This window comes from Amphiura filiformis, chromosome 12, assembly GCF_039555335.1.
Source record: "Amphiura filiformis chromosome 12, Afil_fr2py, whole genome shotgun sequence".
NCBI classification, from domain to species: Eukaryota; Metazoa; Echinodermata; class Ophiuroidea; order Amphilepidida; family Amphiuridae; genus Amphiura; species Amphiura filiformis.
Window position 1 is genome coordinate 59,902,419 of NC_092639.1, and position 26,888 is coordinate 59,929,306.

Sequence of the window (26,888 nt, forward strand, 5' to 3'; positions counted from 1 at the left end):
GTGTATTACTATTAGGGGGCTCCCATTTTCTTTTGAAGGGGGGCATGAATATGTTGGTGACCGAAGTAATTTTCTATGACCCCTATCGTGGGCTGAAATTTTTGATGACCCCCCCTATTTCTGGTTGAAAATTTTATGACCCCCTTCCTTCCGCCCACAAAGACTCAAACAAAAACAAATTATTCCTTGTTGGAACTAAGCGTGGAGTGTGCAAAAACTTTGATTGCAAGTGTAAAGAATGCATGCTGAAATAGTTTGTTCATAAGTATAAAGAATGCGCATGGAGCGTGTCAAAATTTTGATTAAACTTAAGATTGTATACACATTTTGATTGTATGTTAAATGAAAACAATCCCCCCATTTTGGCATGGAAATTCTATGATACCTCCCCCCATTCCAAAGAAAATGACAGCCCACTTATGTCCATCAATAAGTACTACATGTAGATTTAGTACTATTGAACTACTCAGTTGTAATTACTTGAAAACTTATCGTATCTTGAAATATGGAGGAAATGATGAAGGAAAATTTGCTGGATCTATAATCAGAGCCAGAGATAAAAATACTAGTTTGCTACCTGTGATTGGTTATAAGTAGCGTGTTGATTCATCTGGTGCCTTCATTGGAGAATAGGAATCACAGGAAATTGGGGAAAATGTTGGTACTTTTACAAGGCAAAAAGCAACTTTCTAGGCATTGTTGACCAGGAAAGAAAGTTTCCTATTACTAAGACTAAGACTTTTGAGTCGGCTTGTATGTTTTTAGGTGCATAATTAACCATGTGGCACAATGCTTTACCGCTGCGTTCAGAAATTTCAATTATCACAAAAAATCATAAACAAATTGTTTCCGAGTTTGATTGAGAGATGACTTCAGATGCAAACTAGTCTTTTTATAATTCTGGCTCTGATTATAATAGTATTTTAGCTAAGATATTCTAAATTCCAATACATATATAAAAACCTACACAATATGGTTTAATTTTGCAAATTTGACCCCTTTCTGTAAAAAAAACAACAACTGATGACTTGATGCAATAAATGACAGAACCTTTGGCTCTGTGAAAGATTAAAAACAAACCGGAACTTGTCAGCAGTTGAGTGTTTCTTGAGTTTGGGTGTGGTATATCCAAAGTTAAGTGTTTCTTGTGTTTGGATGTGATATGGATACATACATATTTAAAGCCATAATACGATTTCTAGCAAATGTGAATTTTTTTGTTCTTTACCAAAATTATGAAATACTAATTTATTAGTAATAACCAACGCTCTGCAGGGTCTATTGTTCTATTGTTTCCGATTAGAGCGCTGACATATTGGAAAATGTTGCCAATCAATATTCATGAGAGTGTACATTCAACGTCCAGTTTGCGAAATTGGGTGAGTTGTGTTTGTTAGGTGTGAAATACATCTGACTGGGCGTTTTAATTACGTAACGAATAAAGACATTGACATCATCGAATGGCTGCCCAGTGCTGTTATGTGTTTAGTTATTATATAGGCCTAATAATTATTATTAAATGTATTCATCATTCCTTTCTTTTCCCTTCTCTGTATAGTGAGGCGGATATGTGAAATAGATGTTCACTTCTGGCAGAAATCATAGAAATGGGTACTTATGGGTTCTGAAGTATGCTGGTTTCAAAAATCTATGGATACAAATGATACGAGTATCCGTTTGGCCGCCATCTTGGATTTCAAAATGGCCGCCCTTGAAATATATAGAATATTCAATATCTCAGCCTGTGAAGGTCACATGATGCTAAAATTGGTGGTTTACCTATATTTGTAATGCTAAGGGTCCTATTAAAAGTATTTTTAAATATGAAAACTGTTAACTTAAGGGACCAGCTTGGATTTCAAAATGGCCGCCATTTCAACATAGTATGTTGAATACACAGAGGAGTAAGATATGACAGAGCGCGTACCACCAGTCAAAGTCTCCGCCTCATCCGATAATGAGGGCCGATTGTTCCATGAAATGCGACAGGCGAGACGGCTACGCAATTACCGCGTATTTTCATGGTCTATCGCGAAAGCACGCAACGCTCTATCGCATATACGCGAAGGCACGCAACGCTGGCGTGATTGTTTGACACAGCACGATCGAACAATCGGCCCTCATGAATATGCGAGAACTGGTACCATACAATACACGGGGACTTTGACTGGTGGTACGCGCTCTGCCTTATCTTACTCCTCTGTGGTTGAATATCTTGGCCTGTAAAGATCACAGGATGCTAAGATTGGTGGTAATACCCATATTTGTAATGCCAAGAGTCCCTTTATATATATTATTATAATCATGAGAAATGCTACCTTATAATTTGATTTCAGATAAAGCTGATTTCAAAATGGCCGCCATTTGAATACAATAGTATCCTTTGTTATCTGTGAACATCACAAGTAAAATAGTGCTTGGTAACCGTCGGTAGTCCTATCAAGGGTACCAAATACCACTATTAAATAGTAGAGCTATTTCAGTGAACTCGTACATTTGAATGTTAAATTAGCTGCCTTTTCAAACTAGTATGGTATGTGTTTGAAATTGGTAGTATGTTATCAAGATCTGTAAATTGAATATATGTTGAAATGATTGAATAATAATTATGTACATTTCCATTTTCATTACATCCTTAATACTGAAGTTTGCTGTTATAAGACGGTTGGAATTATAGCTGGTATTGGATATTATAGTTATAACGTCATTATTGTTCACACTGACCAGCGCAGAAAATTTCAGATTTGCATTAGAGTATTTACATCTTCCATGATAGTTCCTCTTGTAGTCACATTTGACCAGTTCACTACATGCTGTGGATGCTTCTGGAAGTGTTGTCCAAACAGGAGCCCATTGTGTTGTGTTGTGTCGTAATTTTTTACCCAGCCCCAGTTTGAAGGAGAGTGAATTACTGGATTGGAAGTTAGTGGTTGTCCCAAATGAAACAGCTCGCTTGACATGCTGAACATGTGCAGACCTAGTTGGAGGAATGTTCTCAACCTGACGTTCCATTAAGCTTCTTGCTTCGTTCACTTTAGTCAGGGAGAATGTTCTCTTATATAGGAGAACAACATACCTCTCTAGCTCATCCATATCCATACTTTCCAGGCAGTCTTCTTACCAATCCCGCTAAACAATGATATGGTATCACATCCAGAAGAAGAACATGCATGAATAGAAGGCCAGCGAGCGCCCCCATGACCAATATGTGCCTAGCTGATCGGCATCAATACCGTGTACCGATATGTACCTGAAGTTGGATCCATGTCCAAATGCCAGCCACAGTTCACACCCGGGTAAAATAATTGCTGTTTCTGTGGTTAATACAAGGACATCTGTATCCGAGGCAAGTAGCATTGCTTCTCGTAGTCTCCATGAAGACTGGTTTAGTTGTGGCAACGATCTCTATACTTTTCAGGTACTCTTCTTACCAATCTCGCTAGACAATGTTATGGTATATGGTATCACATCCAGAAACACCATGCATGAATAAAAGGCACCATGACTATGTGCCTGGCTGATTTGCAATACCGTGTGCCGATATGTACCTGAAGTTGGATCCATGTCCAAATGCCCGACACTGTTCACACACCCTTTTACCCTTGCTGTTGCTATGACTAATACAAGGACATCTGTGTATAAGGCAAGTATCATTGCTTTCTCGTAGTCTCCATGAAGGGCATCCATAGCATGCATCATCATTCTGTAGTCGGCCTCTTCATGATTGCATTGTTGAAGTTCAGGTAGCAATTTACCTTCTGGTACCAAGACTGTTGCTATAGCAGAAGCGAGAAACCGGAAAAGTCTAAACATGCTTAATGGAATCCACACGAAGAAAACTTTTCCAGTTTCTTGGGATTCTTGTATTGTCAGGAACACAAAGTTCTTGGCCGCCACCACGACATTGCCTTGCATGTGTCCCATATCATACATGGACTTGGAGGATGCCTTTTTGCCCGACCTGAGGGCCCGAGTCATAGAAGGGTTTGGTTGTGTCTGCAAGACGTTCCTGTACAAAATCATGGTGTTGGGTATCCATATTTACATACTTAATGGTGACTTCAACATGATCCATGGCACTACGTACCCGCACACAATGTGGACCAGTTTAACAATAAATTTGAGTTCGGGCCCGTGGAAATTATGCCCGTAGATTTCAGACCCAAGGACTCAAGTAGCCCTGGCAGATTTTAACAAGATGTCACTTCAGTAGGCTACAGTTAATCAGTCTAAAATTATCAATGAAACCATGATTTAGTTGTGTTTACTAATATTTGCTTCCTTGCTTGTTTGTTGAAACTCCCATTATAGGGCATATAGGGATGAGCTACTCCAGTAATTGTGCTCTTCAGACATGGGTCTGATTTTTTGTGCTGAAAAAATCCCTAGACATGAGTTTGGTATTTTGATGTCAAATATTCCAACCCCAGATGGTCTTGAGTCAAAATCTTATACTATTATGTGGGTGCATGTTTAGTGAGGCCCACCTAAATTGCGAACCGTGTAATTCTAGTTAGTGTTCTCTTTGAATCATCCAAGAAATATCTATAAATTATAAGTTGTCATGGTTATGGTACACAATCATGATTGTTACGTATGTGTTGATAGAGAGATTGCAATGTTCCAAACGCAGCACGTGGACCGCACGTTTTCATGTACGTTAATACGGTGTTAGATATTGCTAGTCTCGGTTCCAAACTGGATTGTGCTCATTCGTCACGAAGGAGAACAAGTCGGCTGGAATAAAGACTATAAATCTGATCTAATCTAATCTAATCTAGGTCAATAGAGGACATTGAAAAAATAACAGTATAAGCGCAGGCTACTGAGTCTCTGCGTAATTCAAACATGCTACTTAAACTTAATTGTATTTTTGTGCTCTCCAAATATTATAGTTGCCCAAAAACATATAGTTTGGTAGATTAAAGATCACTACATCCATATATCATGACTTTACTTTCAAAATGAGACTTTTTCGTCCTGAAAATTGGGCGCGTTGCATGAACTTCGACATAAGGTAAAATCAGCATATTTCAATGTAGCATCTGTGTTTTATACTACGTTGGAATCCAAAATGGAAAATCGCAATGTCATTTTTTATACGCAATGTATCACACAAATTTCAATGGGCAATCTCTGCGTATACACATCGCGTAAAATGTAGTCAATTTTCAACACATCGCTGTTCCTTTATTATAATGATTTGTTACAAACAAAAAGGATCATAATAGTAATTAGACTTTCCTTTGTATGTTCATTATCATCGACTGTCTTTAACATATTGTGAAATGGACAAATTTTGTGCATTTTCAACGATATATCTACGTTTATTTCGGACGGGGAAAATCTTCAAAACTAGCTAAATACAGGAGAGTGGTTTTGAATAGATCAATGTACGTCCGATACCTACGTTTGGAAATCACAATCTCTCTATTGATACATTAAGGCCCTGTCACACTATGACGGACGATAACCAACGAAAGGTGACGAACATGAAAATCACAAAATGTTGACGGCAAAGCGACGGCAAAAAGAGGAAAAACAAGATTCGCCGACGAGTGGGAAGGACCTTTAGCGACAACACGACGGCAAGGGACGAAAGGCTGCGACAGGAAACAAAATATTACACATATCAATAATAACAATAAAAAATAACATAAATATCAATAATAATCTAAACTATTAATATCTATATCAATAATAATCAAAAATATTAACATCAATATCAATTATCATAATCAAAGATATTAATATCAATATTAATAATAATAAAATATTACACATATCAATAATAATCAAAAAAATTAATATAAATATCAATAATAATCAAAATATTAAAATCAATATCATTAAAAATCCAAACTGTTATATCAATATCAATAATAATCAAAAATATTAACATCAATATATCAATAATGATCAAAAATATTATCATCAATATCAATAATAATAAAATATCAATATCAATAATAATCAAAAATATTAACATCAATAACAATAAAAGATATTAATATTTTTTTATTATTATTGATATTTCTTTATATATGAAATTCAAAATTGCATCGTGCCGGACAGTCTATTGAAATCGAACTGAAGTCAAAAAATGTAAAAAATTGTGGACCATCGTTTAAAGATCGTAACCCATCGCAGACCACCGTTTCAATGCCGCAGGTACTCGTAAACGACCCGCCATCAACAGTCAACATCCGTCACCCTCCAGACAAAATTCGCAAGTCACTGCCGCACCAAGATCGTTACAATTTCGTTACTTGCCACAATGTGTCGTCAGGGTTCGAGATGTGAAGTCACTTGCCGTTGTTTTTTCGTCAATGGTTGTTGACAACGACTACCAACGAAATTGCGACGACCTCAAAACGACTAAAGACGGTTTCGCACGGTATGGAGACGTCAAAGAAATGAGGGTTGCGGTCTCCAACGAAATCTGAACGGAATCACAACTACTTCTTTTGCCGTCACAAAATTTTCAACATGTTGAAAATTTGCCGACGAACGTGACAAATAATTTCGGCCGTCTGCGGTAGCTAACGGATTCGTCAGCGACAACTAACGGCAACACACAATGAGTGACGGTAAATTCAAAATTGCAATTCGTAACTTAACGTCGCTTGCCGTTCACCCCTATTTGTCACAGTGTGACCGGCCTTTACTTGCAACATGTGTTCATCAAATCTATGCATTGCGAAATGTACAATATTGATCACTGTTATTTATAGTGATTACATTTTGGGAAAATATATGTTTGCAACTTGTCTCCAAATGCATTATGTTCATGAATATAATAGTTGGGATCAAAAAGGCCAAACCATGAATTAATGTGACAATTACGTTTTTCCTTTTTGAACTTCGTGAGAACCATCTCCCACATTTTTGCTTTGCAAACTAGTAGATGCCGTGTATTAAAAAAATAAACTGGGGAAAACTAGATAACGCCACAATCATGATTGTTATGTATGTGTTGAAATATTGATAGTTTACTTGCAACATGTGTTCATCAAATCTATGCATTGCAAAATGTACAAAATTGATCACTGCAATTTTTTTTATAGTGATAACAATTTTAATTGCAACATTCAGGGAAAATATATGTTTGCAACTTATCTGCAAATGCATTATGTTCATGAATATAATAGTTGGGATCAAAAAGGCCAAACCATGAATTAATGTGACAATAAGTTTTTCCTTTTTGAACTTTGTGAGAACCATCTCCCACATTTTCAGTGGTGGCGCTACAGGGGGCAGGCAGTGATGGAAGCGATATCGCCAATTTTGAGGTCGCCATTGGATTAACACATAGTCATGAAATCTTCACAAACAATTCTAAATTTGTTATGTGGTGTCAAAGGAAAATTATCTTACTCTAAAACCATTGGGGTACGACAATGTACCACACTGTAAGTAAACACAGCCAAAAAAGAAAGTCTCCAGTAGTTCCATCCCCATTTAATCAGATTCTGATGAGTTTATGACAAAATAATTTATATAATAATTTTCTATACACTTTCCTTCGAAGATTGATACCAAATTTGATATCAAAAGTTTTAATCATCATGAGCAAAGGAACCGTTGTTTGGAAATTCGTGCAATTTTAAAAATGACAAATTACGAATTGACCACGCAAAAGTCAATGCATGGTATCAGCGTATTATGTGGCCCAAGCAACCCGTGACAGGAATCATTGTACACTTGCCATGCTTGCTCAAGCACAATTAAAAGAGCGGGTATTTGATTTGCATTTTGACATGCATGGGTAAACCTTTAATGACAATGAATTTAGACCTCTCAGATGCGTGTAGATGTAAAAAATACTTTTTTTATAATGTCGTAAAAGAAGCCATTGCAGATAATGTTGTGTGAATGCTGATAATTTTATATTTTATGTTAATGATGCTTACAAGAAAACGTATTGAAAAATTTTTGTCTCATTACTTATTTTGAAGTCTGCACAAACTGTTTAGAACTTGAACTCAATAAATCTCCCGGTAAAGAACTTTACAACAACGCTGAAATGTGTGCAACAGCTACACATACAACCCGACATGTTATAACCCATTTGAAATTCCGCAGTCACAAACAGTCACGCTTTATCGATTAACCTGCCGGCCTATTCAGGCGACGTAATTCTTGGCACACACGCTAGCTCCGCTGCGTGATACAACTCCCTATGTCATTTTTTAAATTGCACGAATTTCCAAAGAAAGGTTCCCATGCTCACGATGATTAAACTTTTGATATCAAATTTGGTATCAATCTTCAAGGAGAGTGTATAGAAAATTATTATATAAATTATTTTGCCATAAACTCATCAGAATCTGATTAAATGGGGATGGAACTACTGGAGACTTTCTTTTTTGGCTGTGTTTATGTTAATTTTCCATTTGTAATTGCTAACCGTGTATTTTGAATGGGGCTGTCAGCCCTGTATCTTCGCCAGCCTCGTACGTCACGTGTTGCGCTTCCTATGCCGCCAGGCAAGGGGGGCATCCCCAAATATTTTTCTTGCCCCCCCCCCCCACTTTTGAGGTAAAAGCCCCAAAATTACGTAAATTTCCACTTTTTAAGCATAAAATTCATTGATTTTGCCCCCAATTCAATTTGCCCCCCCCATGCCCCGAAAAAATTCCTGGTGCCGCTAGTGCACATTTTGCATTGCAAACTAGTAGATATTGTGTATAAAAAAATATTGATATAGAAAATATTGATATATCACTTGCAACATGTGTTCATCAAATCTATGCATTGCAAAATGTACAATACTAATCAATGCTATTGTTTTTGTAGTGTTTACAATTTTCATATATTGCAACATTCAGGGAAAATATATGTTTGTTACTTGTCCCCAAATGCATCATGTGCAATTATATAAAAAGACATAATCATGAAAAATTTCTAAGTTTTTCCCTTGCAAACTTTGTGAGAGCCATCACCCACATTTGTCCTTGTAAACTAGTAAATTTGTATTTAAATTAGTTACTTATGGCAGTGTCTACATAACCAAACTAAACTGGGGAAAACAAGGTAACACAGTTTATACGCACCTCAAATTTGCCAACCATTCTTTTGAGGACAAGGATGTGCTAGTGCTCGACAGAGAACATAAGTGGTTCGAAAGAGGAGTTAAGGAGGCAATACATGTCCGGCGGAGGAACCTTCGCTCAACAGAGGAGGGGACTTCGCCACAACCTGTCCAGGACCTCACGACGCAGCAATCCGAAGCTACCTCGGCGACTCCCTGTGACGCCATACCATCAAGTACGTCACAGGTCAATAGTCAACAACCTGGTCAGTCAGCCTGATGATGCGTCTTGGATGAGACGCGATACTGTCGCTATCAAAAATAGTAAGTCCAGATGAACAGATTTAATATTCATTTTATTATGTTTATCTACCTGGATGACTGAGAATATTCACAAATTTAAGGTAACACCTCCTTTACTGTGATCAATTAAACGTGTTTGTTATTATCAATCAATAGGTGTGGTTTTGTGTATTATTTTGCCAACATCATTACCATAATCTGCTAATAAAGCTTGTGCACACACATTGCATCGTTTTGCTTAAATTTCTACAAGAACAAGTGCACAAGAAAATGCAACTAAATATTTGATGATAACATTTTAACACCTCCATTTGTGGTTTTTCACCCAGGTTTTTTCAACTAATTTTTTCAAGATGGCTGCATTTGCACAGGCTGCTGAGGACGAGCTCTCATGTCCAATATGTTCTGAACTGTTTGTGGATCCACATACACCAAAGTATCTGCCTGCTTGTGGTCATGTGTATTGCGAAATCTGTCTCAAGAAAATGGTGGCTGAGAATACTGGAAAAACATGTCCCGAGTGTCGAAAAGCGATTTGTCTTCCAAAAGACGGTGTGACATCATTTCTAACTAACTTCATATTGCGTAATCTGGCTGAAAAGCACCAGACATTATCAGGGCATGCTAAGAAACCATCAACACTAGTAGTTCCAAATTGTCCTGATCATAAGGAAGAAGAGATGCATTTTTATTGCAATACCTGTGATGTGCTAGCTTGTCAAGCTTGCCTGACTGTGAAACATACAAACAGCTCAGGTTTGTGGAGCCTGATGAGCAGATCGCCCAGCAGATTGCATAAAGTTGAAACTGTCAAAGAAAAGTACGCCAAGCAGCAAGATGAAATGCAGTCAACTATTGCCAGGACCAAACAAAACATTAAAGAAGCAAATGATTCAGTTCTTGAACTCAAAGAGCTTGCAATAGCAGTGAACAGATCGTATGAAACAGAAGAAATGAACATTGAAAAATGTATAGAATCTCATATGAATTCATTACTTGAACAGATAGAAGTGTTGTCAAAACAACTTGCTGACTCTAAAGCTCAAACACTAAAAAGCATTCATGAAAGAATTTTAAACATTGAAGAGAAAGTTGAATCAACTGATCAAATTCAAATTGTTGAATATGCATTAGAAAACCTTTCTCATTGTGAATACATAGTGCAGCATTCCTATATGATTGAACAATTGAAACAAGTTGAGTCCAAAGACCAGAAAGTCAAATTTCGTTTTACACCTCATACAGCTGCTAAATTTGTTCCAAACAAGTTGGACTATATGAGTGTAGGTTGCATTCTGCCTGTGATGTCTGATAGACCAAGGAAAGTAAACCTGATACAAACTTTGGATGGAATTGAAGGCGCAAGAAATGTGGCACATTCTCCTACTGGACTACTTGCTGTGTCTGACTGTGTTAGCAAGAAAGTTGTTATTTATCACAAAGTGAATGGGAAATATGAAAAGAAACTGAATCTGAAACGTGATCCTTCAAATGAATTTAAGCCATGGGATATAACTATCCATCCTGATGGTAGGGTCATGTTGGCTGGTAGGGTCATGTTGGCTAGAAAGTCATGCATTGAGGTATACTCACCTGAGGGGAACTATCTGAATAAAATTGAAACAGCAGCACCAGGCACAATGACAGGTGTGTTGAGTATCACAACCACCTCAGATGGGAGAATATTAGCTGGGGACATTCACAGATCTGTCATAACAGAACATGATGCAACAGGTAACATTGTGAGAACAATGAAGACAAATATACAGCCAATGTGCATAACTTTGATCCATGATACCAGCCATATTGCTATGAGTGACAGCAAGGCTGGTAAAGTGAGTGTGATGGATATGGAGACTGGACAGGAAACTCTTTGCATTGATATTCCAGGTGTGCGAGGTGTTACTTATGATGAACAAACAGAGTGTCTGTTGATTACAAGGAGTAAAGCAGCAGATGAGTCTGGAAAGTGCCTTGTCAACACCGGTGTAATAGAGCAGTACAGTTATACTACAGGCAAGTTAGTAGCACGTTTAGAACAACTGTATCTTCCAAAGGGGATGACAATGATAGGTGATACAAACTTGGCTGTAGCAAATTTGAAAACTGTAAATATCTATAAACTTCAATAAAGTATAATGCATTGATTATTGACACAGCAAAATATTTCATCAAAAAAATAAAAATATACATCATTTTATTTATGGTGCTCTTGAAAAAACACAAAAAACACAGAAATGGCATGCTCGTTCCAAACCTATTTTGAAATCCCACATTGTGCTTGATTCCATATATATAAAGAAAATAGCTTTTAGAACAGTATGTTTCAATGTTGTGTATGACATGTAAAATACGGTTTTTATTTCTTATAAAAAGCGTGTTTTAGTTTGTGTATAGTAAATTAATTGAGGGTTTCAAAAAAATTCAGAGATGGGAATCAATCCTGGTTGCAATGGTTTCTGATAAGGGTACTTACAATGTCCTTAAATGAAGCTAAACAGTACCAAACCAGTGAGCATGGTGAGACCACTGATAATTGCTTAAATTGTTCAAATATGTAATGAAGAAGCAAACACAAAAAATGTTTTTAAAATGTTATAATCTTGTTATAAAAATGTTTTGGTTTTATTCAAAACGTTTTAATTTGAGTTTCACTATAAAAAGTGGGACTATCTCCTGCATTAGAAGGTATGTCATGAATCATTGTATCATTGCTGTGTACAAGTAAGAGTATGACATACAAAGGTTATATAATTTGTTGTTTGTTGGTAAATATGCTTTAAATATACCTGTAAAGTGTGCTGAGGCTTGTGGATCAACGTCTAGGCGTTGTGCCTGTGCGTAGTGCACTATAAATCACTGCACTTTGTTTGTTTTTTTAAATTATATACATTCCCAGGCCTGTGAATGTGAGCGAATGTAAGTGAGAGCATATGTGAGTGCATGAGTGTAGAAAGAGTGCGAGTGTGAGATACTTTGGTTATGGGTGCATGAGGGGTGTAAGAGTGTTATATGAGGAAAGTTGTGTTCATTATAGGATCCCTTGTGTATCGGTTCTCAAACTGTCATTTGTATGTTATATTTTATTTTGTTATATTTTGCTGCATCTATATTTTCTTTTATGTAAAAAAAAATATAAGGCTTCTGTATATCGATTGTTATTAGAAGTTCATATAAAATAAAGTTGGCAACCGGACAGCCTTTGCAAATATAAAAAACAAACAAAAAAACAAACAACGTTTTAATAACATTTTTAAACATGTCAGGTTATATAAAGGTCATGAAAACGTTTTATGTGAAAAAACACTACATTTAAAAAATGTTGCCAAATCATTTATCAACTTTAAATAACATCATGTTAGAATGTTTTGCATCAAATTTTCAAAAATATTCTTGAAAAATTAAAACATTTTTCTACCCTTTATATAAACCTGACAAACCGTTTTTTTGTCAAACATGTTTTTGTTAAAATTTTGTGTTTGCTGGGGATCTCACTAATGACAAAATTGCATACCACAACAGTTTATACTTCATACAGTAAAAGAAAAATACATATTCATTACAATTTTTTTTATCAATTTATATTAATTATTTATTTGCACTTTTCCTCTGCTCTCTATATTCCCAAAGAAAAAAAACATAACAAGCATAAATTTTCACGGTACATATATATAATGCGTAAGTTTCTTTAACATAAAGTATTATGTACAAAACATGTATCTATACACAAGACCAAGCTTTGCTTTTTATTTACAGCAAAAATTTCAAACAAATAAACAATACTCAAAATTGAAAATATTAAGTTGTTAACACTCTTCAACATATTACAATGTGTTTAATTCCTGGGGGCATGTTTTATCTAAATTGTACATAGTAGTTGTGAATATGTTCATTTTGAGACTAAAATTTTTTTTCCTGATATTGTGTAAACTTGAATATGACAATCATACTATTATGTTAGTGTATCATTATACTATAGTTCCATCAGCAACAGGCTGTATTTCGTATACATCATTTATATCAATGCAAGCAAACAATAGGGTGATAGCAATTTAATTTTTAATTACCTTCCATTCTACTGGGACACCCTGTATTGATATCAGTATACAAAAAAAAAAAGACCTGAAGCCACAATATAATGTTAAGAAATATGGTTCAATGCTGTGAAGTACCGTAAAAATTTGTTAATAAGCATATGTGCTTATTAACGAGTTGCCCGGACAAGACCAAATAGTTTGTTGAACTTTTTTTATTTCTTATTTTTCTTTTAATTTATAGATATCTGTTACAGGTATTTGTAAATTAAAAGAAAGCAATTAAAAAGTTTAACAAATTACCCTAAAAATTTGTTCCTGTCCAAGCAACATACTTTTACCGTATTGTTTTTGACTTTTCCCCAGATTTTACAAAATAGATAAAGACAAAAAAGGATTGACGCATGAGAGATGCCTCTTGTAAGTGTTTTTCTCTTTTACGTTAAATTTCCCTATATTTTCTAGAGTTTCTAGAACATGAGCATCTCTTCTTTTTTCATTATTGCTCATATCTCCGATCTCAGACGGATACATTTACTCTATATGAGTACAGTATGTTAAACAATGCAAATCATACTAGCTCCCAGGAAAAAATATTTTTATATAAAATGATTTTGTTTTTTCCTTTCTTTTTATCAAAGTAACTAACATGGTACAGAAGTGAAAATTATTATACTTTGAACCTAATACCTATATTCGAACCTAATACCTATAGATTTATATCTTCCGCTCTTCTCCAACGTGCCTCTTTAGCTCAGTTGGTTAGAGCGTCATGCTAGTATTGCGAAGGTCGCCGGTTCGAATCCAGCCGGATGCACTGTTTTTTTGGGGTTTTTTTCAACGTTTATGGAATATCCAAATGCAGTAGTGGAATATACAAATGAACAGCTATTTTTTGCGATCTGGTGTCGATCAAAATCAAAATTCAGTTTTCATTTTCCATACATGACTCATTCTCAGAGATTTACTTTGCTGACAACTCCATCATAATTAGACTAACGGGTGAGTAACGGTTCCAGATATGGTAATTTTAGTGCTCAGAACAATAAAATAAAAGGAATTTAAATACTATTATTGGATCAATATTTCTGACATCCAACTCATCACCTATGCTTGCTTTGGGTATAATCTAAAGTATTTCCTATGACCAATGAAAAAGTGACAGAGGACCAAAAAAAAAAAAAAAAGAAAAAAAAGCCCAGTGATTATGAATCAATCACGTACATCAATATTTTACATACCATATACCGCACATCACAATGTGTACAATATATTGCCTTTTCCCTGGGAGCTATGGTAGCTAGTGCTTTGTCTTCACAATTTAAATACAAATCATTATTTTCTTATGTGTTTGTAAATAAATGTACATCTACTTCACACAAAAATGTAGCCATATATAAGGGAACAACCTATAAACGAAAGTGCTGTCTTCAGGAAGCTAACCCCCTCCCTCCCTCCCTGTAAAGTAAGTGTGAAATATTGAAAATTCCAACCTCAAAAGATCAACTTTGTCTGATATTTTAACTAGTTTTTTACAAACACAATCATACTTTTTGACACCCTCTCCCCCTAATGAAAGGACTTTTCGTTTATAGGACATCATTGAACTTTGGGTTTGTTCCCTAAAGTGTTTCCTCCATATTATCTACCATAATTTCACATCAGGCTATTCCAGTTGAAATCCAATCACCCCTTATGCCAGACATGACCTTAATTTCCAACACAGGGAGTGTGAATTTCAAATGGAGTCGCCCATTCATGTAACTCCATTTGAAATTCTCACTCCCTGTGTCAAAGATTAAGGTCATGTCTTCCATAGGGGGTGTATGGATTTCACCTGGAATAGCCCATTTTTTGTATTCTCTGGTCATTAATGTAGCATGTTCATTGGTCGTATCAATATTTTCACACATTATTATTCAACTGAATATGAAAAGTTAGCAATATGTATAGTTCAAAAAAATTATATATTACATAATAGTTACAGTATATGGGGGAGGCGTTACCAAGGTAGAACTGTGGAAATAGTAAGGTTGACTGATGACAAACATTTTAAATTATAATTAGGAACTGATAAGAACAAGTGGGCATGGCTCTATCTACAAAACACCATTGCATACATTATTTCTGAAAATTTCCTGAAAATTTCAATTTTTCACAAAAATAAAGGAAATTTTCAGAAAAATGGTAAAAATGGTTGAAGGATTTCTTCTGTACATTCTCCATTTTGTTAATCACTAATACCAAGAAGAATATTTTGGTTGACTATTTTCAAGTGACAATCTGCATTGAAAATTAATCTGTATATAAATAATGATAGAGCAGAGAACAAATAAACTAAAACATTTTGATCAGGTTGATGCACCACAAAATAGTCTGCAAAAATTCACTTGGTGGGATTCCAGTTCTTCAAATTCGGCTACTGGAGTTGAAATCCATGCAAACTCCATGGAAGACATGACCTTAATCTGCGACACAGACAGTGTGAATTTCAAATTGAGATACCTGAATGGCTAACTCCATTTGAAATATGCACAGTCTGTGAGGGAGATTAAGGTCCTGTATTCCATATGAGCCGTATGGATTTCAACTGGAAAAACGCAATTGCCACAACTTATTATGTAACTTCTGCCAAATTTAGGTTCAAATTTGTTGACAAAACATTGAAGGTTATAATCAAAGTTAAACATTAATATTCAAAAATATTATTCTTACTAATACTACTTGGATTAATGATATAATTTATATAATATAATAGTTTAATCAAAATGTTATTTTGGCATATGCTGTTATGTATTGATTATTCTCATCTTGGGATAATTTTAACTAATAAACTGACTAACTGACTAAATGGTGAAAAAACAATGACTATATTTATTCTAAGGTATATGAGTTGTCAAAATTTAAACAAAACATTTTATTAAAAAACTGGGGATTTAACTAATGATTGTGTGTAATAAACGGATCCAATATACATGTATATATTACATAATTTCTTTCGTTTACTTTGCATAATTTAGATCAAAGCTATTGCAGTTGAAATCTGTACACCCATTATGGTAAACATGATCTTATTCTCCCACACAGGGGGTGTAATTTCAAATGGAGTCATCCATTAAGGTAACCCCATTTGAAAATCACACTCCCTAGATGTGGAACATTAGGTTTTATCTTCAATAGGGGTTATGGATTTCAACTGGAATAGTCCGATTAACATCACACAGACACGTAACCAGTTTTGTTATTCTGAAGAGGCATTATGTCCCTAATTGGGAGAAGAAATGGGTTACAAAAATGGCTGGTTTAACATTGATGTTCATTCATAACCTAATGAATAAACGCAATGCATGCGATTCAATTATATTTGTAAACATAAGGACGCAAATGCATATTATTGAACGTTATAGTATAATGATCGCTTAGTTTGCCATGTTCAGCACATGAGCATTATACGAGCATGGTGACAGTCGTACTTGGACATCAAAATGATTTCTCGCTGGTGTAATTGGTTACTGGTGGCATCACCATCGTGAGCTATTTGAATACAGGGAAACCAAAAAATAGAGAAATAAAATTTTTATTTTGAAATCTAAAAAAAGAATATAACAATACAAATCATCATCATCATCATCAGTCGGCTGCGGAGCAGGTGACTATACAAGCTTTCTCCAACTATTGCGATCTTGGGCAAGAGAAACAATTTTGTTTGGCTGCAGCATCCCTTCAGTATCTCCCAGGAGGTGCTGGACATACTGTAAGTACAGATGACTATAAAACTGCCGGTTATGAATGAGGTTGATAACTTTGTATCAATTATTTTTCGGGAGTTGTGCCCCTCAGTATATTCATCATGTTTAAATTTTTCACAATGCACTCAAAACAACTGATGCGTAGTCATCTTAATTCTTTCCATTCTGATTTTACCTCAAAATATTTGATTGAGAAAGCAGTCTGCCCCTTACCACCATCTGGTTACGCCTCCGACATCAAATAAACATAATCAGTGCCATACAAAATTTACATAGTTTACAGTCATACATCTTAAAAGTTAATGCTTAGAAACTTTTTTTGAGCTGTGAATAAATAAAGTTTTAAGAATTCCCACTTAAGGACCGTCGATGTCAGAAAAATCGATATATCAGCCATTTAATATCGATAAAAATCGATATACCGACGGTCCTTAATTCCCACACATGTACATACGATATACAAGAAACAGAACACATTTTGAGTGTATAAAAAATTAACAAAATTATTTATTACTAGTTTAAAAGTTGAAACATATACTCAGAACCAAGCACCATGGAAGTAAACACCAGATCACCCAAGGAGATCATAACTAAAGAGGACCGACTCAAAATTGCACCCTGTGCAACATTTAGGTAAGTCCGCCATATTGGTTTTTTTGCTCACGGGGCTAGTAGTTCGGCAACAGCCTGAAATTGAACAATAATTTGTGTCTTTGAGCTTTAAAATGGTTGCGCACTAGGGCTTATTGCACATTTCTGACACAAAGCGTTACACGCAGTCAACCAGACGCTTCTAATTGAAGATTCATGGGCACAGCTAAATTCTCCGGCGATAAAACTATTTGCCCCTCCATGAGTTAAACACAAACACCAGGTTATGTCCTTACATTGCACCATAATGGTCAAATCATTAATGCCCATATACTAGGCATCCAATTAATAAGTTGCCAGCATAACCTACTATCAAATTGCAACCAGATGACTTGAAGGCAACTCAGACACTACATCGCTAGCTACATCTGAACACTGGTAGTAAGTGTGCAAACGCTGCCAGTATTTGATGACTAGTGATTTTTGAACTGCAAAAAAATACACACTTTGAGCGCTAGTATGATATTGGCATAAGCACTGTCCAATAAATGTTGGTTTTGAGTATAGTTCTCTACCATACAAAAACATAATGGGATATTCCAAATGAAATCCATACCCCCCCTATGGAAGACATAAATCACCAACATAGAGCGTGTAGATTTCAAATGGAGTCATCTATTTAGGTAACCTATTTGAAATTCATACTCCCTGTGTAGAAGATTAGGTCATATCTTTCATAAGGGGTGTATTGATATCAACTGGAACAGCCCAGTGTTTTTGCTCTTCTTTATACAGTTGGTCTTTTTAGCCCTATTCAGGCAATTTCAATTTCTTAACTTCAGAAGAAATTTGGTCTGTTTTGTCTACATTTAACGATCCACAATACTGCAAACACAAGTTTCTCAAAATACAAACGTGTATCTATAATTTTCAACATATCTTGGTATTATGATAATCCGAACTTTTCCATTATAAAACTCTTGTCTGCTGAATTTGCAATGATGATAATAGTCACATTTTTACGGGCTTTTTAAATATAAATTTGCCTCAAGTTTCGTTATTTTATCAGGTTACAACATTGTTTTTTCATCAGCTTCAGATCACACAGATGAACCTAAAAAAGCTTATCCTGAAAAAAAAGAAAGAAAAAGGTTTCCGATCGACCGACCCATCATTCAAAAGTGGTTTATGGACAAGCACACTTTTTTGCCTTTTTTTTTGCTTAATGGGGATATCAAACAAGATTACAACGGAAGATAATAGCAATAAGTAACAACAATTTTTATGAGGTATGTAGAATTTTTATAAATTAATAATAATTCTACTATATACCTTAAGCCCTCTTGAGAAAAATGTACAACCATGGCATATATATTCCAACTTGCTTTCAAATGTATCCATATTAATTACATAACATATGTAATAGACCACTTCAGTAATTCCAGAAAACTTTTACAATTAAAACTGTGAATATGTCCTGTTCATGTGCACATTCTCAGTGCACATTGACGATATGTGCATCGACTCCTGTTTCTTCCGGCGTCTGTGTCGTCTGCATGGTTTACTTCGCAAGGGCAGATTTAGCTGTCCAAAGTAAACCACACAGACGCGAGTTGTTAATCAGTAATGAACAACGGCGAAACATGATTGAATCCGTTTCAACAACGACGAAACATATGATTGAATCCCTTTTAATAACAGGCTAAAGATTGTCTAATTCACATGATTCATTCATTCAGAATGTCCGTTTGTCATTGCCACTCAACCTTACAAGAAGATCGGTGATTTCTCTGTTGATATCAGCAATAAAACTGAAGAATAAAGTGAGCAATAAAACTAAAGAATAAAGTGGTAATGATTTGATTGCTGCCTCCAACATAAGAGAGTGTTTACGCACAAGTTCCAGGCATGATGAATTTTACGCGCTCACACGCAACGCATACACGTAACCTTGCGTTCGCAGATACCCTACTGCACTGTAGATTCATCACAGATTAACAACACTTGCCTCCTGTACAAAGGTATAGGAAGAGTTGTTGAATCAATCAGGGATTAACATCTTCATTCCATTAGCTGTATAATCCCTTTATTGCAGAGTGTGCTTTAAATGAAGGTAATACCAGAAGAAACCAGCAATGTAAAGACATAAGGCAAATTCTTAAACCACAGAAGAACCCTCCCTTCTATGTTTACATACTTCAATCAAATGGATAAAATCACATCATAAAGTAACAAACTAAACACCACACATAATGAATAGTCATGTGAAGAGGTAATTCCCTTGCTTGTGGTCCTATTCCAATGTATCGTATGCAACTTTGGTAAGTTCATGTAAAGGTGATACTTCTATGAATATTCTCAATCATCCAGGTAGTTGAATAAAGTTAGATTAGGTTATAAATCTTTGCAACTGGACTTACTGTTTTTGTTGACTACAGTATCACATCATATCTCTGACGCTTCATCAGGCCTAGTGACACAGAGCCAATTCACATCACTAGGCCTGATGTGATACTGTAGTCAACAAAAACAGTAAGTCCAGTTGCAAAGATTTATAACCTAATCTAACTTTAAAGGTGATACTCCTCTCATGTCAACTGGCCTCTTGGGCACCTTCTATATTCTCATGTTTTATAAGAATGCAAATAGATGCTTATCTATCTTCGTTATCTTATTGTGCACAAGTTCCAGATAAAATACAGTGGCATAGCCAATGTGGAGTCTTCTTCCCTTTATATAGGTGATGTAGACATAAACCAAATAAGAGTTCAATCACAATTGGCCCAGGTCAAGATAGAATGTCACCATATGTGATGCGATCAAGCAAAATCAGTCGGAACTCGGAAATATTGATTTTGAGATATAGCCAAGCAACGGATATACTTCCTTTTGTTTCCTGTTGTTTTGGAAACTCTTTAATTGCTCATATCTTTGGAACTGGTTGTTCAATTTCAATAGGGTTTTCTGCAAAATGCAGCTTTGAGAATGCCTCTTACTATCCTATAAAAAACTGAAAATTTAATATTTCCGAGTTCCGACTGATTTTGCCTGATCGCATCACATATATTTTGCAATAACACACATATACTTTGTAAGACAGTTGAGAGCAACTTCAGATGTTTCTATTCCCAAAATGTAGCTAATACAGTGGGGTTTTTTACAAATCAATATATATCCTCACCAAATCTGTGGGGCTGAAAAATCATGTACAAATCTCTTTCAGAACTATCATCACTTGAAGATTATTTGTCCATTTTCTACAAACCAACCTATTATGAACTTAAAAGTATTTTAACAATCAAGGCAGGTTTTATATTTATGCAAAATATATAAATTATATTGGCACAATCAAATATTCATAAAAGCAAAAATGTACACCATCAGTAATATGTTTTTGTCAATCGGGGAACCACTATACTAACAAATGTCATGTCACATCAGAACATTTTCAGTTATTCAAAACACATTTCTTCAAAATATGCACCATATATAAGATCTAAAATTCACAAAGAGGACCAACTCAAAATTGCTCCTGTGTGTAACGTTGTGGTAAATCCACCATTGTGGTGTGTCACTCTTGGAGGGCAAACAGGGTACCGCTGCTGTTTTTTCGGCAAGAGCCCTAAATCAAATGACAATTGGCATAGTTAAACTCAAGCGTTAAAAAGGTTTTGCCAATTCAGTGCATGTTTATGGCATAACATATGTTACAAGCAGAACACAAACAGTAACACACTTTGAACCAGGTGGATAGCAAAATTATCCGGGGGTTCACTATTTGCCCTCCATGAGCTTCCCACATGGATAGCAAAATTATCCGGGGGTTCACTATTTGCCCTCCATGAGCTACACACGTGGATAGCACAATTATCCAAGGGTTCACTATTTGCCCTCCATGAGCTACACACATGGATAGCAAAATTATCCGGGGGTTCACTATTTGCACTCCATGAGCTACCCACATGGATAGCAAAATTATCCGGGGGTTCACTATTTGCCCTCCATGAGCTACCCACATGGATAGCAAAATTATCCAGGGGTTCACTATTTGCCCTCCATGAGCTACCCACATGGATAGCAAAATTATCCGGGGGTTCACTATTTGCCCTCCATGAGCTACCCACATGGATAGCAAAATTATCCGGGGGTTCACTATTTGCCCTCCATGAGCTACCCACATGGATAGCAAAATTATCCGGGGGTTCACTATTTGCCCTCCATGAGCTACCCACATGGATAGCAAAATTATCCGGGGGTTCACTATTTGCCCTCCATGAGCTACCCACATGGATAGCAAAATTATCCGGGGGTTCACTATTTGCCCTCCATGAGCTACCCACATGGATAGCAAAATTATCCGGGGGTTCACTATTTGCCCTCCATGAGCTACCCACATGGATAGCAAAATTATCCGGGGGTTCACTATTTGCCCTCCATGAGCTACCCACATGGATAGCAAAATTATCCGGGGGTTCACTATTTGCCCTCCATGAGCTACCCACATGGATAGCAAAATTATCCGGGGGTTCACTATTTGCCCTCCATGAGCTACACACAAACTTGCTAGAGTTAGTACTCTTTGGTTCTACATCATTGAAAATGCATGATATTTCAAATTTACAAGATAGGTTCTACTTTTTGTAAAATTATTGATACACAGTATTTTCATTTTGCCATGTATTTTTGATATGGCTAGTAATTTATACAACTAGTATGCCGAGTTGTCTGTGAAAATTGTTTAAGCTTGTCTATGATGTTTTCCCACTCCATGTAGACATTTTAAATAGCCTACAGCCACCTATAACCTTATTAAGCTTTGCCATATGACAACATTTGTCTTCAAGGTTTTCTTGGGTTTATAATAAATTGAAAAGAAACTTTATCTGAAATATGTGATTTGTTTTACAAATTATTTTGTTGTAACTTGTCATCTTAAACGTATTATATTTCAAATGGCATTTTACCTCGTTAAAAGTGGGTGACCCAATTGACACCCTACTTGTCGCCATCTTATTCAAAAGTGAGATTTTGAAAACAGATGAGAGCTTGTATTTATCTCATAACCCCAGTGAAATTTTACACCTGAAATGTGTCATTTAGACAGTATGACAAAAACATGGTTGGTGGTTCCCACCACTGGTAGTATGTACTCTTCTATCGGCCAGTGTGATATACAAGTTTCGTCGCTGTTCTGGCAAACCTTGTAACTCCAATAGCTGCTATATGTTCAATATACAATATAATATATTATATTTTACATATTTAACACCTAGCAGCTATTGGCATTTTCGAGGTTTTGCCAGAACAGCTACGGTTTGCTTCTAGTATCCAAACCACTGTAGTAATTTATCTCAAAATTTTGTGAATAAGAATGTTTGGGTGATGAGTTTCTGTCCGAGGTAGAAAACATCATATATTAAAATCGGACCACGCACCTTTAAACTGAATTTCAATTGAAATATATTGACATTGTTTCTTATGAGTGGTGGGCACTAACAGGTGCCGATATGTAAAGGTACTATTGTTGCTTCGGTGACATGAAACCTTCCCATGAGGAAAAAAAATTGCAGAAATTTTTTTTTTCTCAAATCGATAACAAATATTTTGAAAACTTGCATACATATGGTAATTATTTTGCAAATCATCACTGCATGTTCAGGTTGGCGTACTGAATGTAATAAAGAGTATCAAAGTAGATGACTATGCTGGTATGCTGTATTGTATATATGCAGAAAAGGATTTAATATTGAAAATTGCTCCTGTTTCTTCAGAAATTGCTCCTGGTTCTTGTAAAATCCCAGTGAACCAGGAGCAATGTTCAAAACAAATTGCTCCTGGTTCCAGTCTGCTTATTTCAAGGCTTGGCTGTATGTATCGAAAGGATTAAACCCTAGAGTATTGCGCAGTGTGTAATGCTATGGTAAATCTGCCGGCCATATTGGTTTGTCATGATGGAGTCCTAAATAGTGTACCTCCAACATTCATTGTAAAAAGACCAATATTCAAGTAATAATGTGTGTCTTTAAGGTGTGTGTTATCATCATACCGTGTTACTCACACAATGCAATGCAAGCACACATTTCATATCAAAGTTTACTGAGTGCATGTTGAAATAAGCTGGAAGTAGTCTTTTGCCTTCCATGAGCGACACACAAGCATGGCTGAGTTGCTACTCTTTGGGGCTAATCTCCTTGTATTTTACTAGATATGCATGTATGTATGCTGTTACAATCTTATTTTGTGTCAAGCCATTTTTAGCACTGCAATACATTGTCATGATTTATCATATATATTTGAGGTTACAGTCAGTTAAAAATTGTTTTTCATTTTTCCTCTTCAATATATTAATTATTATTATTATATATATATTAATATATTTTCTGCTTGTTGGGGGTAGAGGTATAGTGCGCCAGTCACCACATAGGTTCATGCCTGAATTGACTTCAAATGTTGCTATAAACCTTATGAAATCAAAGGTTATAACAATTTGCTTTGCCTGACAGAAAACAAGATTCCTGTTCAAGGTATATTACTGATAAATACGTCTAATATTTATACCATGTACGCCCTTTTTCTGTATACCAATTCTGTATACAAATAACACCAATAAAATATCACCTTACTTACAACATAATGCTGTAAGCATTTAATACGCAACATACGTTACACTCATGTTGCCGTCGTCTTAAAATGCGGTACCCCGCTCACCGGGCTGCGTGGTGATTTTGGTTTTGGTTTGACGGCTGGTGGATTGCGCGTCTTAGGCTTCACTTGTGGCGATTTATTAGCATCTCCGTCTGGACCTGGGTTGGGGCCAGTAGGGCTACTGGGGCCAGTAGGGCTGCTGGGGTCAGTAGGGCTGCTGGGGTCAGTAGGGCTGCTGGGGCCAGTAGGGCTGCTGAGGCCAGTAGGGCTGCTGAGGCCAGTAGGGCTGCTAAAGCCAGTGGGGCTGCTGGGGCCAGAGATGATAGGTCCCAGATTTGAGCTCGGATTAGGGCCACTTGGAGTAGATGAAATCAAGGCATGTGGGCTCCAATTTGTCACATTAATAGTGTCAATGTTACTCTTATCACCACTTGATGATGAAACTCCATCTAATTTCCTTGGTCTCTGCGGGGAGTTACTTCCTGCCACCAGATCAAAACTGTTAATATTACCAGCTTGCAACGGAGGTTGTGGGGAGTCATTAACCGCCACCAAATCAAAACTGTTAATATTACCAGCTTGCAATGGCGGGGGTGGTCCAGGAGGTTCTAAGCTTTCCCTTGACGCCACCATAGGCACATGTCCTCCATCGGGTATAGGTATAGGAGGTCCGAATAATGGAGCATCCTGTAAGGGACCTGTTGGAGTTGCTATCATCTCTAGAGATTCCTCCATGCTTTGTTCATAATGTGCATTATAATATACATCAATGTTATCATACAAAGATAACCTGCGCCGTTATTCTCTCCACCGTCAAGTCCGGACTCGATGGCGGCAAGCTCATCGGTCGATCGTTAAGTGGTGACCCATTACGCAATGGTCTATCGCTACCTTTTCTCATAAATGGCAATCCGAGATCAACATCGGAGCCTTCAATAAAATCACGCTGAGTTGGCGTGCGGTTATCAGTCCTCGACCGAGCGTCTGAATCAGATTCAGAATCGCTATCATCTTGAAACGTGTGGACCCTTACAATGTTCCCAGACACGTTACTGTCAAACGATGTGACGCTGCTGTAATAACTGTCTTCCGGCTTCCTCTTATCTGGAGATGTCTGTTGCGAGGTGCTATTTGACATGGATGTTGTGGTGCTTGGAGATGCAGGAGGTGTGGTACTCGTAGGCATTATCTGATCATGTTGATGCACACAGTGAGATGGGACCAAGTGAATATGAAAAGAAATGAAAGAGGAAAGTAAAATATGTTAATGCACAAATTATGGCCCCATGTTATTGTTGTTTTTTACGAATACTTGCACGATTTAAAAAAGCATCAAAAATCAAGTCTTATTTTTGAATGAAATAGATGCGTCAGGCTAATTTTTGTGTTCACTTATAAACAGGTGATTTTATTCAGAAAGTTATCAGTAACTCCGAGATCAAATGTTTATTAGGATCCTGGTTAAAGATTCAATGTCAAAATTCCAGACAGATTCTTTTTTAAATTTTTTTTAAAGATAATTTTGAAGATGTTAGCAAATGATAAAGTTAGGGTTTTAATAAGCAAAGATCGTGGGCTATTCCAGGTGAAATCCATACACCCCCTATGGAAGACATGACCTTAATCTCCCACACAGGAGTGGGAATTTCAAACAGGGTTACCTGATGGGTGACTCAAATTTTAAATTTACACCCCTGTGTGGGAGATTAAGATCATGTCTTCAATAGGGGGTGTATGGATTTCACCTGGAATAGTCCAATGATAATGGCCAAATTATTTGCTTGAATAGTTTGCCACTTTCCACCTGCTCCTATTTCAGCTGCTTTTTTAAAAGTGCAAATATGTAAGGTCATACGTACAATATTCACAACAAGTTCATCATGAACATGAATGAAGCAAGCAAGGTTAATATAATATATTGTAAAGTAGCATATGATTATTCTTTAGAAAATGATTTCATTGAGTCAAGTTTCAGATATGGCTAACAAAATTGCATGCTGCTACTTGGGTGAAATCTGGAGACAATTTTGCAACCTATACGCACACTAAGGTCCGTATGCACAAAAGAGTTAGACCGGGTCTATTTAAACCCGGTCTAAGTGGAATTTAATTCCATCAGGAATGGTCCTATACTCTTATTTCCTTTCTAGAGTCGCTAGCAAATTCTAAAGATTTAAATGAGAAATGAAAATGAAAAATAGTACAAATTAACTTAAGAAAATGTAAAGGAAAATGTCCTTTCTCCTGGTAATAAATTCCACTTAGGCCAGTTCTAACTTTAGACCCGGTCTAACTCTTTTGTGCATACAGACCAAAGGGTGTTATGTTTGTTTTTGGAGACAATAAATCCCAATGAGGAAGACCTTTGACCTTTTTGAACCTACACAATGAAAATTATTTAATACAAGTTACCAAATATTTTAAAACTCTTGTTTTACTAATATGTTGTAGTGTAAAACAGAAGTTAGTGTACTTTGTTTTGCTTTCAATTAAAAGGTGCACATTTTTACCAGTTTTACGTAATAATCGTAA

The 26,888-nt window shown here is 36.2% G+C and overlaps 1 protein-coding gene across 1 annotated transcript in view; it reads right to left on the minus strand.

Moving 5' to 3' along the window:
- Positions 1 to 23,419: 23,419 nt before the first annotated feature.
- The window catches only part of LOC140166510 (uncharacterized), a 127,636-nt gene continuing 124,167 nt past the window's right edge, over positions 23,420 to 26,888 (minus strand). The window contains 2 exon segments of the mRNA XM_072189990.1: positions 23,420 to 25,154; positions 25,156 to 25,545. Coding sequence (XP_072046091.1) covers positions 24,381 to 25,154; positions 25,156 to 25,545 — 1,164 coding nt within the window. The 3' untranslated portion in view covers positions 23,420 to 24,380.